Below are 18894 nucleotides of genomic sequence, written 5' to 3' on the forward strand. Positions count from 1 at the left end.
CAGACTACACCCCGAATTGGAGATGAGCCGGTGTCTGCTCGCCGTCTCAGCAAAGACAACCCAAGCTTCCCGCTTTCCTACAAAGGTAAGCAGAGCTGGTTGAAACAGAGTACAAGTACTCCGATACTTGTACTTATGTTACAACTTTCGGTACTTTTACTGTACTCCAGTACATTTTTGAGAATCAGTACTTTTACTCTACTCCGATGCTTTTTTATAAAAGCTGTCCCTGCAGAATTATGCAAATTTAGATGGCCAAATTAAGCAAGACAAATGAAAAATTATGCAAATTACCATAACGCTATTCACAACATGTTTTGCGCTTTTTCAACAAGAATTTTCATGTTTTAGAACTATGTACAGAAGAATTGAAAACCTGAACATATCAGTATCAGTAGTTTTTTGAGTATTTGGAAAGAACACATCAATCAAAAAGAAAAAAAACCCCAAAAATATAATCTCTGTAACTTGGGGAAAAAATGATTTTTACCAATTAAAAAACAACAACATCTGAACCTCTGATGCTGGCACATCACTAAAACCAGGGACACCTGTCAAACAAGAAACATTAGCAGACATGAGAATAACTTACTTTTGATTGATTGAAAAATTGAACATGCTCAAGGAACAAAAATCCCTAACAAGGGAAATAACCAACTTGACAAATGAGACTCATTACTCTGATTACTTCCCTATAGTCACATAGCAAGGTGTTTAGTACATTGCTTTTTTGTGAAAAATGTGAAAAAACACGGGGAATCCAAAATTATCCACATGGTGTAGAATTATGCGAAAAAAACGAGGCCACACAATCGCATAATCGGACGGGAACAGTAAAAGTACTTTTAAGTATTTTTAAAGTACATTTTGAGTACTTTAGAAGCTTAATGAAAGGGTAGGTGCCGGCATTCAGATCACAATTTACGGAACAAACACATGGGCGGGCACAACCGATCAACCACGAGTGAAAAGTTGAGATCAAAGATCGGTCCGTTGCGTCAAAGATCAGCCACTCCCGTGAATGTGATCACATACACGTTGTAAAACTCGATGACGCTATGCAATGTTTGCCCCGGACGGGATCACACCGAGGTGTGAACTGACTGATGGGTTTCTTTTCCCCAAACATCGCACTCGCATCTGAGCTCGCCACCTAAACTTACATCACTCGCTGGGTGGGTAGGGCCTACAAGTTTGCTCCAGGCAGGATCACATCGAACTGTCAACTCTTCCCTGGCCATTGAAGGTAATTTTTCTCTATTCCCGAATTTGCGAGACAGCCTGAATTTTAATAGGTGTGGTCACAACGTAATGGTGCGTAATGACAAAGGCAGGGGGATTCAATCAGAGATGGAAAACTAAAATTTTAGGACAGGTAAAGGGGAGGGGCAACTGGATAAACGTAGATAAAGATCTCGAGACTCACGATAGGCTAACGATTATATTGCATGCCTCATGCCATTGTGATTGGTCATCAAGGTTGACTACTCTTTGCTCATCCATGTCATAAACCCACCCAGGGGTCACCTCAGTTCATGGGTCACTATAGATTCTTCCTCGGCTTCATCGGCTAAGATCCCGTATTTTCCTTGCTCCTGAGCACTAGGATTTTTGTCACGTGGGGATAACTTGAGAACGACAGATGTACGCCATTGGCCGATATTTATAGTAACAGCCATCTTGTGTGACGTCATTGAGGGATTCCCACTTTGTTGTGCTCACGGTGGCAACACGACCGCACAGCACTATTGCAGTATTTTTAAAGCCTGTAGCTTACAGTGGCGTGGTGGCGGAGTGGTTAGTGCGCTTGTCTCCAAAGCAGAAAGTCCAGGTTCGAGCCTCAGTTTGGTCACAGATTTTTTTTAGCCCCCTCCTGCTAGGGCTGGATCCTGCTCGTCAAATTTGAGAGTGGCGATTCGCGATTCAGTCGGCTTCAATGAATCGTGAGTACGCGAGCGCTCGTGGAGCTGTGGTGGAACACTGACTGAAACAGAATAGTGTCATATCAACGCCACTTGGTGAGCGCAAGTCACACTCTTGTTGTTCCGCCATCCTCTCCGCCCAACACCCTTCGTTGCGCTGCTCTATCAACTGACCTCAATTAGTGATCCCCACCCCAAACCCCACCATTCGCTAAAACAATGGCTCCATAAAATTCCTTCTGTCTATTGGTTGGACCCCATTCATTTTGTTTGAATAGGGGGGTTGGACCATACCATCTTTTGTAAAATAAGGGGAGCCATACTAAGTGTTCCGTTCCGTTCTTGCGCTCGTGACTCGACTCAGCAGTAAACAAGCCACAAGGTGGTGACAGCGACAGGGGAGTGAATCGGGAATCGTTTGGCGATACTGTTCCGCGTTCCGCTGAAGTGAATCGCGTTCCGCAGGAAAGAGTGACGATTCAGTTCCGTTCTCGCGCTCGTGACCCAGCCCTACCTCCTGCCCACCCACATGTTATGGGTACCTGACTTCGAGTTGGAGAAGTAAAGGACTAATTTAAAAAAAATAAAGTTGCAATCATCTATTTTGTAGATGAATCTAGCAGTAGCCATGGTAATGGGGGCCATGTTTTGTATGTTTTTTAAATCCATCAAAGTCACAAAATTAAATTTAAAAAAAAAAATCAGTCCTTTACTTCCCCAACTCGGAGACTTAACAGTCTTGAAAAAAAGTCAAGATATTTTCGATTGAAAGAGGGGGATGTAGCCCGGTTTCAGAGGTAAACTTAGCAAGAAAAGGGCTGCTAAAGTTTGGCGATTTCCATAGTTTGAGAGTCTTTTGAAACTGAAAATGTACATTTCCTGTACCTTTAGTCAACATTTTCAGTAAAATACACACAGAAATGTGTTTTTAAACAGGTATATAAGGTGTTGAGCAGAAAAAAAAATATTCAATAGAAATTTCCAAATGGGTGGAAAAATGTTGGTTTCTACCATTTCTATATTTTGACGAACGCCAGATTTCACCACGATGCCTCACATATGGACAATGATCACAGATAAAAATTCATTTTGTGCAGACAAACTAACACAAAACACCACAACCATTCTCTTACCAGTGAGGACAGTTGGAGCTCAGAATCTGTTTGACCGCTCAAGTGATCAGAGAGCTAAAAAGAGAAGAAAACAAAAATCTTTTTTAAAAGTTATTTCTTTACTGCAACAAACATAGACAAAGGTCTCCTTCTTGAAAATGTTTATATTGTCCTTTGCACATAACGTCATGGCTACCCCTGTGTTGGCCTTATGGAGAATGGAGACAGTGGATGTGCATATTAGTACATGGTACATGTACAAGTTAGTTCCAAGTGGAGATCTCAAGTAGACCTTTCCTCAAAGATGACATACGGCGCAAAAAATTGGCCAAAATCGTGCCTCTTAGTTTCCCAGCCCAGCGACATCTGAAAGTCATTAAATCACTGTCGGAACTACTCTGTGTCGGGTTACATAAGGGTCACTGGCCGCTCCTGCACGCATCAGCTACAGGCGGGCAAGTCATGGCGTAATCCACACTTTTGACACTAAATATCGGCAGCATCCTCACTCTAACCACGAAATATTCCATACCAAAAGAAAAGACCAAGTTTGCCCCTCACAGTCTGTGAAAACCCAACCTAAATGCGATTATATTTGCCCAGTTACTGTGTGTACAAAATGTTCTCAATTTCAACTAATTTAATCTATTATGTTTATCGCGCTTAAGGCTTTAAAAAAATTTTTCAGTTGTCAATAAATTTCACAGATTTTTGGTACATGTATGGAAATCATAATGTTCTTTCATGTGTGTACATTTCATCAAAGTCGGGTGAATGGTTGTTGAGAAATTAAGTTACATCCATCTGATTCTCATCCAGTGCCTTGTTATTCGCCAGAGTAACTGCGCTTGCTACAAATTCTATGCCCTATTAAGTTTTACAGTTTTCCATCAAGTTCAAAGATTATAGTTTTCATTTTTGGGAGACACACTTGCGCTGTTTTGTATAGGGCTAGAGTAACTAAACGATGTTTTGAACTTTAGAGATAAAATAATTGCATTCCAATTAAAATGAAGTATAAAATATGATCAAAGTAATGATGTGAAAAATTGTAAACAAACCTCAGACTCAAGAGCAGCCACTTTCTGTTCTGAAGTTCTCAAGGTGTCTCGAAGTACAGAGAGTGCTGATGATAGAAATTCAGACAGCCATGACATTTATTGATGTAGCAAAAAAGCAGTACAGACGGTTTAAAATCTGACTTATACTGAGTCCCAATGGTAAAACCAGGGTTTTCTTTAACAAGGAGTTGCAATTTATTGCATTTAATTGTAGTGAGGAAATATCCGATGATGTGTGGATTTACTAGTTGTACAGAAAAATATACTCTTTGAATTGGAATAGAAAATCCAACTTCATATAATATCTCGTCTCTAGTTCCCCCTGTTAATCTTAATCAACCACTTTTTATAAGACCAGACTCACTTCAAGCCTCTCATGCAAGCAACAAAATATATCTATAAACTAACAAAAGTACTTGCTTTGATTTGACAAAAAGTCTTGATTTGTAGACACTCCACAGAAGCCCAATGAAAATATTTATTTAATGCTGGGTTCAAACTCCATACACTAACAACAAATTGAACTTAACTATAATAATAAACAAAATGAAATTGTAAAAAAAAAGAAGTGCATTATAAATTTTTACTGAAATAAAAATGAAGAAGCATTTTGTTATATCAATTACAAGAAGTAAGCAGCAGGCTGGTATTTATAAATCTATGAGATATTTACACTCAGTGGTAGGATCTATGAATTACATGTTACATCCATCCCTGTAACAAAAGGCAAAAGGGAAAGTAACCATGACTCAACGAGAAAAACCCAGTAGAATGGGAGTAAGTAAAGCCATTAACTCAAGCTGATAGCCATACATTTGAAACAAGTCAATACTTAGGAAAGCCCAAAGTGTTGTAAATGTGCAACTCAAACAGATGGAGAGAAAAACAGGCCTAATGTGCAAAGTTCATTGAATATAAGAATTGCATCAAGTTACCCTTCTTATGGTACAGAAGATGAGTGAGATTACTCTCCACTCTGAAAGTGTCATTTGTCATTGCTACTGATCGGCTCAAAGAAGTTCCTGATGAACATTAGGAGTTTTAAAGAGAGATTTCATCTTGGAAAAAAGAACGAAAGAGGTTTAAAATACCATTAAACATAGATTAAAAACTTGAACAATGAAGCTCAAAGCTCAAGAGATGATTAGCATGAGTAACAGAGTGAGGGTGTAGATCTATACTAAACAATTCTCACAAGATGCTAAGAGAGTTATTCATTTCTTCTTTTTTTAATCATGGAAAAGTAACAAGTTATTCTTATGATTTCTTGTTATTTTTGTGTGATGAAAATAAGGCCTATAATTTGAGAGAAAAAAGCAATTAGACAGTTTAATTAGACTGACCAGTGAGTTCTGTAGCCTAGTTATGAAATTCCTCCTACAGTCTTACCGCTGGGGAGTTGAAACACCTTCAATAAAATTTAACATAAAAAAAAAACAGCACTCAGTGAGGAAACTCGACTGGTGGGCTTCCTGAAGTAATGTAGAATTTGCCATTAACTTCATGTGAAAAAATGTTACATAGTACCCTCGAAAGCAGAATCGACAGTCCGATCTATCTTCACTGCACTCTCCTTCAGGAGGGAATTGACTTCTGACAGGACTTCATCTGACTTGGCGAGGTCTTTATCAACTGCAATACAAAAACATAATTTTTTTTTAGCACTGCCAGACTAATTCAGCTTTTACAAAATTATATAGTATTCACAAATATTATATTGTATGTCAAAATAGTGACAACAGGATGCACAGGGGGGAATTATTTACTAAATTCTAGTGTATACTGTGTGAGTTACACATTAAAATACAAGATTTTTAAAAATTCTTGAGAAGAAGCTACAATTATTCAAAAGTAAAAATCTGGCTACACGTTATCAGTAAAGAAAAGTGAATGACACTAATGGCCAGATACCTGTCATATGTTTTAAAAGTTATTATTACGTACATTTATTTTCACTGTAACTGGGTTTGGAACGCAACAGTAATTTCAATCATAGTTCAGTTCAAGCAAGACACTCTTTAATAATATGGTCTTCTAAAAGGTGGAAGTTATTGATCATCAATATTAAGGCATTATTAAAACGATTGCTGATAATGCACAGAGTTAATTCAATCAGGTCTCTCAAACTAAGGAAGTTACACAAAAGCGGAGCCCCGTCCCCCCCAAGGAAAAAAATAGGAATTTAAAAAAAAATTAACTTTGCAAAGGGAATCCACTCAGAGGAGAAGCAACAATATTTATAATACATATAACCAAAATAATCATTGGTTCAAGTTGATTTTCTCTTTATTACACAAAAACTAAGGGCATCATCAGTGGGGTACCTGACTGGTGTGTTTCCATCCATTGCACTGGATTTTCAAAACATTCACAAACCAGTTTCTGTTCTTGTGTAATAGCCAACAGCTCCGACTTCAGCTGCTGTTTCCTCTGAGGACACATGATATGACTATTCAAAATAATGTGCAGGATGGACAATTACAGCAATTATAAAAATGTGCATAAAACCCCATCATGCCCTTAATCGGAGGGAAAAAAATCATGCATATCTGCACCAGCACTTTCTGTTCTAAATTTAAGCATACTGCTGACATACAACCAAACTTTACTAAGGACTTGAATAATGCACAATAGAAGTCACCTTAAGTTACTTAAGGTCTTAACTTAAATACAACTTATTGGATTTTCATGACCAATTGACGAGTATGTACAGAAAAGTTGTGAAAAAGAGAAATGATTAAATATGGAGGTCATCAGTGTGGTCAACCCAAGTTTAGAACATTCACATACATATAAGAAGCACAGTCAAAGTTGAACACAAACGTACTTAAATTAAAGACGATGACAGTGAGGGAAAGAAGAGTATATATATATATATCACCTTTAAAGTTTATCATAGTCACTGACTACTTGCCCCAACAAATATACCTATAAATAGACTCTATGTACAATAATGGGCATGTCATCAAACTCAGCAGATTCAAAAAACTTTTTGACTTTGACTATGCAGACGATATTGCTCTTTTCAGGGATGCCACTCAACTTTTTTGAAAAAAGCTGAAAATCCACACGCCCGGCGTGTGTTTTCCCGACTTGCAGGGTTGGTGATTTAAAAAAAAAATAATAAAAACCCAAAAAATCGTTTTAAAAAAAATTTTGATCAAGATTTTTAAAATTTAAATCGGATTTTTTTTTTTTTTAATGTCGACACAGTTTGGGATTTTTGATTGCTAAAAGTATATTCTTTTAGTGCAAAATGCATTGTCTTTATTTTAACTAATGATTAATTTAAGCAACCGCAAAAGAAAGCCTTAATCTGCTAATATATATATCAGTGAATTATGGCTACAGAGAAAAAATGAAGAAAATGTCAGTCTAAAAGGAAGGGGGGGGGGGAGAGTAATTATGCATAGATAAACTTGCATTTTATTACAGTGTGTGTGTGTGTGTGTGTGTGTGTGTGTGTGCGCGCTTGTGTTTGTCTAAAAAGAAAAAGAAAATGTTAATTTCAATAATGAAAAAAAAAAGTAAATTGAATACTGTATTATTTTACAGTGACAGGGGGAAAGCAAACTTTTAAGCATATTATATTAGTCTACTAAACCTTATATCTGTTTTATAAAACCAAGGAAAGGAATTCTGAATGTTTAAAGATGTAAAAACAGAATACATTTTTTAAAAGTGATTTAAATCACTGAGTTTTATTTTTAAAATCAAGTTGATTTAAATTTTTAAAAATCAACTGATTTAAATCTACCTGATTTAAATCAACCCAACCCTGATTTCAATTATGAAAAAAAAAGTCAATTGAATACTGTATTATTTTATAGTGACAGGGGGGAAAGCAGACTTTTAAGCATGATTATATTAGTCTACTAAACCTTATATATACAGTCGAACCTGTGTAAGACGGCCACCCATTGTCAAGGAGAAAAGTGGCCGCATAAGACAGGTGGCCGTCTTAGGCAGGACTGATCAAGACGAAGAAAACAAACCATTTTTTTCTGAGGTCCCACCCGAAGGTAGCCGCATTGTTGTTGTTGTTGTTGTTATGTTGTTGTTGTTGTTGTTTTCGCTGGGGTTTTTTCTTCTTTTTTTTCTTTTGTTGCTGCTTTTGTACAAGGATGACAATAAAACGAAATGTGTGAGACAAGGAGGACTGGGTGCTATGGTAAAACAAACACACGTGTCGCTACCGTTTGGAGAACGAGCGGCGATTCTGTCACAAGTTCAGGTTGACGTCCTTTGTTACAGACGGGGTAAACAGTGATCACTCATCTCACTTACGATTTGTGTGTATGAATTGTGGGCGGGGCTTATGGGATATGAGGGATCACACGCTTACCTCACCAGCAGCTGCAAATTAATTTTGTTACTTATTGGTCAACAGTGGGAGGGGCCTACGCTACATGATCGGTTGGAGGGACTACCTAACAACAACGACAGGTGATTAGATTATGACGGCTCGCTGACAACGCCAGGGGCCAGTGCACAATTTTTGACAAAACGTAATGGATTCACTCAGGTGGCCGTCTTAGACAGGTGTATTTGCTTTGTGTGATAGGGGTTGTGTGTTAAAATATGGTGGCCGCGGCGGACAGGTGCCCGTTTTATACAGTTAAATTATATAGAAAAAACGCAAGGGGGGAAATGGAAAGTGGCCGTTTGTACAGGTGGCCGTCTTATAGAGGTGGCCGTCAGGGCAGGTTTGACTGTATATATCTGATTAATAAAACCAAGGGAAGGAATTCTGAATGTTCAAATATGTAAAAACTGAATACATTTTTTAAAAAGTGATTTAAATCACTGATTTTTACTTTAAAAATCAAGTTGATTAAAATATAAAAAATTCAACTGATTTAAATCAACCCAGCTCTGATTTCAATTATGAAAAAAAAAGTAAATTGAATACTGTATTATTTTACAGTGAAAGGAGGGAAAGCAGACTTTTAAACATGATTATATTAGTCTACTTAACCTTATATCTGTTTTATGAAACCAAGGAAAGGAATTCTGAATGTTGAAATAAATGTAAAAACTGAAGAAAATTTTTTTTTTTAAAGTGATTTAAATCACTGATTTTTATCTTAAAAATCAAGTTGATTTAAATCAAAAAAATCAACTGATTTAAAAATAATAAATCAACCTGATTTAAATCAACCCAACCCTGCCGACTTGCTGAGATTAGCACAAATCTTCCCGGGTTTTTTTCTCCCCATTATTTGAACTTATGGCGAAGTCTTCGTTTTTCCGTTATTTGAACATTTGGCGCAAGTTGTGTGTGTGGGGGTTTTTTGTTTTGTTTTTTTTTTACTATAGATTTGATCTCGATCTCTATAACAGAATAGAGGATCAGGATCAAAATACTGGAAATGTAGCAAAAAAAAGCGGAAAAGTGGCATCCCTGTCTTTTTGATACGCCACAAGAAAATCTACATCTTTAACTTCAGTTGATTTCACTTCGAAGCCATTTTTCTCTCCAAACCAAGTCTTACGACTGTAAATGTAACAGCATGCTTTACAGAAACTTCCTGAATTAAAAACAAAAAATCGTTAATATATTATATTATAGATTATAACAAGCTGAAAAGGACAAAAAAATCATAATGGTGTAACAATAATAGTACAATGCCATACCTTTAAAAGATTCTGCAGCTCCTCCTGCCATTCTTCAGCATGTGAAATATCATAGGGGTCAAGACAGTAGTTGTTCACCTCCTCTACAGTCCTGAAAAGATTAACTCAATGTTTATAAGCTGACTACCTTTAGCCATCTGCCCAAAGTTTGATAACTAAATAATACAACGTATGATAGATGCATGCATAATATTTCAGATATCTATAATGTAAGTCTGCATTTCTGTCCAAATGCTGCAAAATCCTAAGCAAGACCACTAGCCAGCAGATGCCCCCCCCCCCCCCCCCCCCCAGCCCATCAGTGCCTAGACAGCCACAGATTAACCACTGTGTAGTGACCATGGAAAACTAGGTGGAAGATGCACAGCCTTGAACTCCCTAAATCAAAAATACAACCAGTTATAAATATAAAATTATATATAACATTTACCAAATTTGAACTTCTTTTATTCTTCCATCTATTTTTTTAATTGAAAAGACCAAAATCAACTTAAAAATGTATTCTTTAAAGCTCTTCATACAACAATCCTTACATGTCATACAATTTACACATAGAATCAGCAAAAATACAAAATGTTTCAGCAATGTAATGTGTAGTCTCGTCCTAAAATATTTCAGTTCTAACGAGTAGATCTTGTCATCCATCTAAAAATAGGCTCACAGCATCACTAGATCTAGTATGATTTGAAAATTTGTATACATTCATTTTTCTTCCTCAGAAGTGTGAGGATAGCCACTTCTTTAGGCTATGTATTGTTTCCAGCGGGGGCAAGCCCCGATGAAACCCCCCACTGTTGTTAGCATAGGAAGTGGCTATCCTCACCCGGGGTGAGAATAAAAATACGATCGACCTCTCACCCCGGGTGAGACTTGCCAGCTTTGGCAACTCTCACCCGGTGTGAAACAACACCTGTTTTTCCTTATTTCGGAATACTGTCTATCGGTGTGGATAATCAAATTGACAAAATCAAAGAAAAAAATGACGTTTTAGCACAAAAGTAAGCTAATTTGATAGTCTACAAAGATGCTATGGCTATTTCACTTTTCGAATCGAGCCGAACTACGCGGGTCGCCATTTTGTTTTCACTGGAAGTTATCGCAAGATCTACTCCTCCCCTCTCTCTCTCCGTCTCTTTCTGAATTTGAATGTACTATCGGTGTGGACGATCAAATTGACCAAAACAAAGATAAAAAATTGAAAGAGGCTAGCCGTACTTAATGACGGCTAGACTGGCAGTCTAGCCGTACTTATTCTTAATATGATGGCTAGACTGACCATTTAAAAAAAAATAGGCCTACTGAATTGTAAATATAAATTTTTAGTGTGCAGTACCTAAAGTATTTGTATTTGAGACGAAACCAGGTGCCTTAATGACAGTGCATGTATTTTAAACCTCCTGTTTTCTAATGTTAATCCCGTACTTAAGGATGGCTAGACTGTCAATCTAGCCGTACTTAATATTGATGGCTGAATTGTAAATGAAATTTTTTGTTTGCAATGCCTAAGTCTTCGTATTTCAGACAAAACCAAAAGGTGCCTTACTGACTTGCATGTATTTGAACCTGAATAATTACTAGATCTAGATCTAATGAGACCTGTGTACTTAACAGGCTTCGATAGGGCCAAACCTAGATCTAAGTACGGCTAGCCACTTCGTAAAAAATTATGTTACAAAAGTAAATTAATTTGGTCGTTTACAAAGATGCTTGTTATTTAACTTTTCGAATCGAGCCGAACTACATGGGTCGCCATTTTGTTTTGCCCGGAAGTTCTCGCGCTACTCCTCTCTCTCTCTCTCTCTCACTGCCCACAAACAAAATTGAGTGCTTTTCGGTAGTTCCCACCCCCTTTATTTGAGCCTGACCTACATCTAGATCTAGATACGTTTGATTCGCGGCAAGCTAAGATATCAAACCTAACAACTGCAAAACATTAAATGGTGGTAAAATTCAGGGGGGCCCCCCTGAAACCCCAAACGGCACTACTTGGATGGTGGTCCCGTCTTTTGTGACAGGGAAATATAACCCAGGGAAATTCTAGAATCTAGTTTTGACCTCAACGACGATTATTTCCGGTTCTAAGTCTAAACGATTACTTTTTGATTCGCGGGCCGGAGAGACAGCCTTTCAAACCTAATTGATAAACATCAAATCGTGGTCAAATTCAGGGGGGGGGGGGGGGGGGATGCCCCCGCCTGAAACACCCCATGTTTTGTTTTGTTTTTAGTCAGGGGGGCAACCCCCCTTGCCTTGTAAAAAACAAAACACAAGAGCGCTGGAAAGTTTGTTCACGGCACAGAGTTCTACACTTTTGTTAGATCTATCACAATGTAGAATTCTGTGTTTCACGGTGAACAATGGTTGGCCTAGGCCTAGGCTATCACTGTGAACGCCCACCGGGTGAGAATAGCCAATTCTCACCTGCTATTCTCACCCGGGGTGAGAATAAAAATACGATCTACCTCTCACCCCGGGTGAGACTTGCCAGCGTAGGTTATTCTCACCCGGTGTGAAACAAGACCTGTTTTTCCTCATTTTGGAATACTGTTTATCGGTGTGGATGATCAAATTGATAAAAGCCAAGAAAAAATTATGTTATTATAGCACAAAAGTAAGCTAATTTGATCGTCTTCAAAGATGCCTATAAAGCTATGGCCGTCGTTATTCGGACTCGAGTCCGAATAACATTTTTTCATATTCGGACTCGAGTCCAAATAACAAAAATTCTTATTCAGACTCGGGACCGGAAAAAAGGAAGTGTCTTCATTCTATAGATCTAACGTTCAGTGCTTCCAATTTTCCGCCATTTTTTAGTTTCCCCCACACCTTATCTGCCGATCCAATGCCCGCCGCCTCATTGATACGCCCCACCCCCATCCCCCATGTGTCCCACTTTCTTTGTTGCAGAAAAAGGTAAAATTGAAGATAGCAGACCACCTGGCACCTGCATATTATGAGCTGTGTAAAAAAAAAAGACCGATTCATTCAAATACAAAGCCTGTGTCAAATCGATTGTTTACCAAGAAAAAGTTGTGTTGCTGTGTAGAGCTGAGCATAATACGGCAACTTTTGATTCCATAGACCAGGGCACAATTCATTATGTAGATCTACGTCAAGACTAGCTTATTATTGTAATATGATCAGTTGCCGGGGGGAAAAAGACTGACGCGTATGTGACGTTCAACGCCCGTACCGATAGTGCCCCCCCCCCCACCCCCCTCCCCGACACGCACATAGCCACATGTGTGCAGGCCGCCCATCCGACCCCGACACACGCTAACAAGCCATCTTTAATTGCTTCTGATGACCTCTTGACAAATAAACATTTATTAGAAGCGCTATAATAACTTTTCAGGCCGGCCTCAAATTCATCATAAGATTAAAACTCGGCTCCTGCACAAAACACCTTTTAGCCCGAAGTGATCCCGGTCTCTACCCAGCCTGAGGCGAGTCACGGGTGAGGCAGGACTGGAAGCCGGATTCACGAGTCACAGGAAGTCGGCAGTCGGAAGTGATGTCATGCTGGACAAGAATCAGAGTCCGAATAACATTTTTTCATGAATAGGCTTCGTATGGCTATTTCACTTTTCGAATCGAGCCGAACTACGCGGGTCGCCATTTTGTTTTGCCCGGAAGTTCTCGCAATATCTACTCCTCCCCTCTCTCTCTTTCTGAATACTGTCTATCGGTGTGGACGATCAAATTGACCAAAACAAAGTTAAAAAACAAAACTAAATTAATTTGGTTGTCTACAAAGATGCTACGGCTATTTAACTTTCCGAATCGAGCCGAACTACGCGGGTCGCCATTTTGTTTTGACTGGAAGTTCTCGCGCTACTCCTCTCTCTCTCCACTGCCCACAGACAAGATTGCACGCTTTTAGTTTTGGTAGTGTCAATTGCCACCGAGTGACGCGGTGGCAATTGACAAAAATTGACTTTTTGTCAATTGCCACCGAGTAAATTGGAGCTCTTTTGCGTTGGTGGGTAGATCTAGCTTTTTTTGTGCTCGAGTGCTCTATGTTGTGCGTTCGCCTCTCTCTCTGTGTGTGTGTGTGTGTGTGTTTTCCTGACCCCCGCCCCCCGATTTATGTTCCCCGATATAACGTGAATTTCTGCTTGAGTTTGTGTGCGTTTGTGACCTTCTAGGCCTACTTCTAGAATTGCCTGTGTTCGCTCTTCACCACAGTGTAGGCTAAGGCTATCCTAGATCTAGATCTAAATCTAGATACGTCTTATTGAAAACACGCCAAGTTGGTACCGTAGCTCTTGACTAGATGCTCGTCCAATGAAATTAGTTGAGAACAAATTGACCCATTGGACACACATTATTATAATGCTAAAGATAGTGTTGTTTTCAGGGCACTAGTGAGTCGAGTTGTGATGTCCCCACTCAGGGGGCGGCCATTTTGGCTAAATCTGTCAGGGGATCTCCAGATTGGGCGCGCATTTTCGGCAGTTCCCACCCCGCTTATTTGAGCCTTGATCTAGATCTATTATAGGCTATGTTTGATGCTCGACGAGCGAGAGATATCAAACCTATCTGCAAAACATCATTTTATGATAAAATTCAGGGGGGCAGGCCCCCCTGAACCCCCCTCTATATTTTTATTTCGTCCTGAAACCCCCCAAGCCTACTCTCCAAGCCTACTCTCGGGGCCAAAACCGGCGAAAGACGGCCCAATCTGGAGATTCCCTGACTGATTTTGCCAAAATGGCCGCCCCCTGGGCCGGGACATCACAAGTCGACTAGTCCCGTTTTCAGACTGGAAGTGGCTATTCTCATCCGGGGTGAGAATAGAAAAACGATCTACCTCTCACCCCGGGTGAGACTTGCCAGCGTAGGCTATTCTCACCCGCTGCGAAACAAGACCTGCTTTTCCTCATTTTGGAATACTGTCTATCGGTGTGGATGATCAAATTGATAAAAGCCAAGAAAAAATTACGTTATAGCACAAAAGTAAGCTAATTTGATCGTCTTCAAAGATGCTATGGCTATTTCACTTTTCGAATCGAGCCGAACTACGCGGGTCGCCATTTTGTTTTGCCCGGAAGTTCTCGCAAGATCTACTCCTCCCCTCTCTCTCTCTCTCTGTCTCTTTCTGAATACTGTCTATCGGTGTGGACGATCAAATTGACCAAAACAAAGTTAAAAAATGATGTTAAAACACAAAAGTAAATTAATTTGGTTGTCTACAAAAAAGATGCTACGGCTATTTAACTTTTCGAATCGAGCCGAACTACGCGGGTCGCCATTTTGTTTTGACCGGAAGTTCTCGCGCTACTCCTCTCTCTCTCTCTTTCCACTGCCCACAGACAAAATTGTACGCTTTTACTTTTAGTAGGCTACAGTTGTAATGGAACGTTTGTTCACGGCACAGAATTTCCGCCCAGAATTCTACAATGTTTCTGTTATCACAGTGTAGAATTCTGTGGTTTAGGGTGAACGCAAAATTTGTTGGCCTAGATCTAGGCTATAACGGTGAACGCGCACCGGGTGAGAATAGCCAAAAGACTCGCCTGCACTATTCTCATCCCGGGTGAGAATAGAGGTGGCCTTTCAGACTTGACACCGCTTCACTCGCTGGCAATTGACAAAAAGTCCAGGTAAATTTTTACTTTCACTCCCGCACACAAATGCACTGTTTCAGGGGTCAAACTGCTGTACTGTTTGCTGCAGATCACACATAAAGCCACTAAAACTGTCGCAAATCAATTATTTTCAAGACAATTTCAAATCTAACTGTAAAATATCAAATTATGGGTGTAAAAACAGGGGGGCATGCCCCCCTGTAACCCCCCAGATTTTCTTTTACCCCAGTGGGGCAGGCCCCCCCTGGAACCCCCCGATTGGTCCAAAGCATGTCTATCTCGGTTAAAAACAATCAAATATTTCAAAAACCATTAATTTGCGACGGAAATGAAGTTGATATTCGTGTTCAGCGCATCAATATTTAGTAGAAAATGGACAACTGGTAGCTGAGTGTGAGACGGGAGGGAAAGTAAAAAAATACCAAAGTCCATTTTTGTCAATTGCCACCGCGTCACTCGGTGGCAATTGACGCTACCTTTTAGTTTTAGGCTAACACTAACAGTAGTAACAGTAACAGTAGTAGTAGATCTAGATTTAGATCTAGATATATATCTAGATCTAGATCTATTACTAATCTAGATTTCTAGATTAGATTTAGAACGTTTGTTCACAGCACAGAATTCTATAATTCTGTTATCACAGTGTAGAATTCTGTGGTTCAGGGTGAACGCTTCACTGGTTGGCCTAGGCTGAACGCCCATCGGGTGAGAATAGCCAAAAGACTCGCCTGCGCTATTCTCACTGAGAATAGAGGTGGCCAGAATGAAAGTGGCTATTCTCACCCGCCCGGAAGTTCTCGCAAGATCAACTCTTCCCCTCTTCTTTCTCTCTCTGTCTCTTTTAATACTGTCTATCGGTGTGGACGATCAAATTGACCAAAACAAAGTTAAAAAATTATGTTAAAACACAAAAGTAAATTAATTTGGTTGTCTACAAAGATGCTACGGCTATTTAACTTTTCGAATCGAGCCGAACTACGCGGGTCGCCATTTTGTTTTGCCCGGAAATTCTCGAGCTACTCCTCTCTCTCTTTCTCTCTCTCTCTCCACTGCCCACAGACAAAATTGTACGCTTTTAGTAGGCTATAGTTGAAATGGAACGTTTGTTCACGGCACAGTTTTCTACAATTTTTCCTCACAGTGTAGAATTCTATGGTTTAGGGTGAACGCAAAATTTGGTGAACGCGCACCGGGTGAGAATAGCCACAAGACTCGCCTGCACTATTCTCACTCCGGGTGAGAATAGAGGTGGCCGGCCAGAATACTGAGGTGGCCTCAGTAGCATAATTCTAGTCTAGAATCTAGCTAGTGTGCATTAATACAGGTAAACACAGTGGGTCCACCAAAGTTCAATCCAGCCGTTGTGGGATTCGTCTGTTTCAATTAAGACGATATAGGTTATAATACACGGGAAATCGCGAATAAAGATCTACCTTCTTATACTAGACAAGTGTTTTGTTGTCGTCTCCATTTTGAAATTGAATTCGCCGCTAAATATGGCCAGATAATTGAGTAAAGTGATGGAAAGAAGCAAGTTACCTAAGACGCCCCATAACGTTCTGCTATCAGTAAGAATTGAGATAAGATTTATTAGTTCTTGCTACTCTTTTACACTGAAAACATTAGATCTAGTCCAAAAATTTGTAACACGTTACTTCTGTTAACAATTAGTGCCAACAATCCATAAAATCAAATAAGTGAAATATGCAGGAATAAAATGGACAAGCTGGCAAAAACGTGTTTTAATTATTCCTCCTCCTTGAAGAACAAACCAAAGATATGCCTGATAAACAATTTTGTTTTGAAACAAGATTTCTTTCACTCAGGATAAATCACTATTGCTTGCTTCTTTTTTGTGTGGACAAAAACTAGATCTAGGTAATTTATATAAAATGAATAAAGGTTCGTTTGCGCCTTTTTACTTACTGTCAATTTGATTCTGTATTTATATAATCTCAGTCTGCACAACTCTGAATTACCTGTCTCTTGAAGACTCTAAACATGACAGCTAAAACTGCCTGCTATCTCCGCTGCTAAGTGCGGCTAAGCTTAGATCTCAATGCTAGGGCTAGAGGTTTAGTGAGTGAGCTTTTTGTTTTTCTTCCTCAACACTCGATCATAACATAACATCATCACGTAAGCTTATTTTTATAGATATCTTCTAGATCTATGATGGCTTCACTCTGAATATTGTAGCTGGAATTGCTCGTTTGGCTGGGTTTTTTCAAAGTCAAAACCGGCTGATAAAGATGAATTTACGTTGTTCCCGACTAAACTAGACTCTAGAATCTAGAATCTAGATTCTAGCTCTAGATTGGACTAGACCTCTAGATCTAGATATAGATCTATCTAGATCTAGATCTATACTCTAGATCTATACTCTAGATCTAGTTTAGTAAAGTAAAGAGTTGTTTAGTAGATTAAAACATTTTAAATGCTTATTTGACCTGGCCTGATCCCTGGTGTTGCTCTCTCATAAAACTAAGTTGCCCCTCCCACAACCACGGCACGGCCCATTATTTGTGCAGGATTACAGGACCCCTGCTCTTGTTGACAACTTTTGGTTTTAGTACAACAAATCAGCTCTGAACCTCTCGACTATTATCAGTATAATTAGGCCTACTTGAATAATTGATAACTTTTAATACCACAGTGATTATTCTCACCTGAGGTGAGGATAAACTGGATATTATTCTCACGCCGGGTGAGAATAAAATTTCATACTAGATCTAGATTTCTAAATCTAGAATCTAGATCTAGTTATTTTCACCCCGGGTGAGAATAACGACAGCCTACTATTCTCACCCGCTTTTTTCATTTCGGGCATCATAGGACCCCTGTCACTGAGCACTCCAGGCGACCAAACTCGCCTCCATCCCTCTCTCACTCCACTGAGCGCGGTGACTAAAATTGAGAACGGGCGGGCCAGCTCTCGGGCGCGAGAGGCGACTATTGTCGATTTGGGGAAAAACCTTATCTTTTGACCAAATAGTGTCACCTTTTGTTGCTACAGTATTAATTTATTGGTTCTATAATGGAAAATTTTACTCTTGAATGGTTTTACAACCAATCAAAATTAAGAAAAACATAAGCCTAGGGTCAAGGCACTGCATTCCTTAAAAATAATCGTGGGTTCTGCTAGGGATAACAATTAAACATGTTTTTTGTGTTGAAAACAAATGCCAATTCTAACATTACAAATGACAAACTATTACTATTATTTCATTAAACAGCTTTCAGTTAAAGGCTATTATTTTTAAAAACATACTACTCTGGCAAGTGAATTCCTTTCTGAATTTAGAATATATTTACACTTGTCTAGGGTTTTGGTGAAGACATGCGTGCATGCTCTCAACTCAACATTTTTAAAAAATGAAACAATAACAATCCCCGCGGGAGCCTAGAAAAATCGGCCAGCGCTATCTGGGGCAGGTCACGAACGGCCACTCTCTTACAATTCACAAATTATTTTCTACATCCGTTCTCAACACCCAGGTAGACCTAAAAATCCATTGCATTCTCAGACCGGGTGAGAATAATATTCATTTTATTCTCACCCGGGGTGAGAATA

The 18894-nt window shown here is 39.2% G+C and overlaps 1 protein-coding gene across 2 annotated transcripts in view; it reads right to left on the bottom strand.

Annotated features, from left to right (window-relative positions):
- LOC101855047 overlaps positions 1–16844 on the bottom strand; it is a 27541-nt gene extending 10697 nt beyond the window's left edge. The window contains exons 1-6 of one of the 2 annotated variants that reach the window (XM_005106381.3): positions 16757–16844; positions 9733–9823; positions 6420–6525; positions 5623–5727; positions 4096–4160; positions 3056–3109 (exon numbers count right to left, since the gene is read on the bottom strand). In XM_005106381.3, coding sequence (XP_005106438.1) covers positions 3056–3109; positions 4096–4160; positions 5623–5727; positions 6420–6525; positions 9733–9823; positions 16757–16794 — 459 coding nt within the window. In that variant the 5' untranslated portion in view covers positions 16795–16844. Of the gene's footprint in view, positions 1–3055; positions 3110–4095; positions 4161–5622; positions 5728–6419; positions 6526–9732; positions 9824–13992; positions 14177–16756 lie in introns of those variants that run through there. The other variant, XM_035971886.1, reaches the window with a different exon arrangement.
- Positions 16845–18894: the final 2050 nt, after the last annotated feature.

This window comes from Aplysia californica, unplaced genomic scaffold (genome assembly GCF_000002075.1).
Source record: "Aplysia californica isolate F4 #8 unplaced genomic scaffold, AplCal3.0 scaffold00530, whole genome shotgun sequence".
Lineage (NCBI taxonomy): Eukaryota > Metazoa > Mollusca > Gastropoda > Aplysiida > Aplysiidae > Aplysia > Aplysia californica.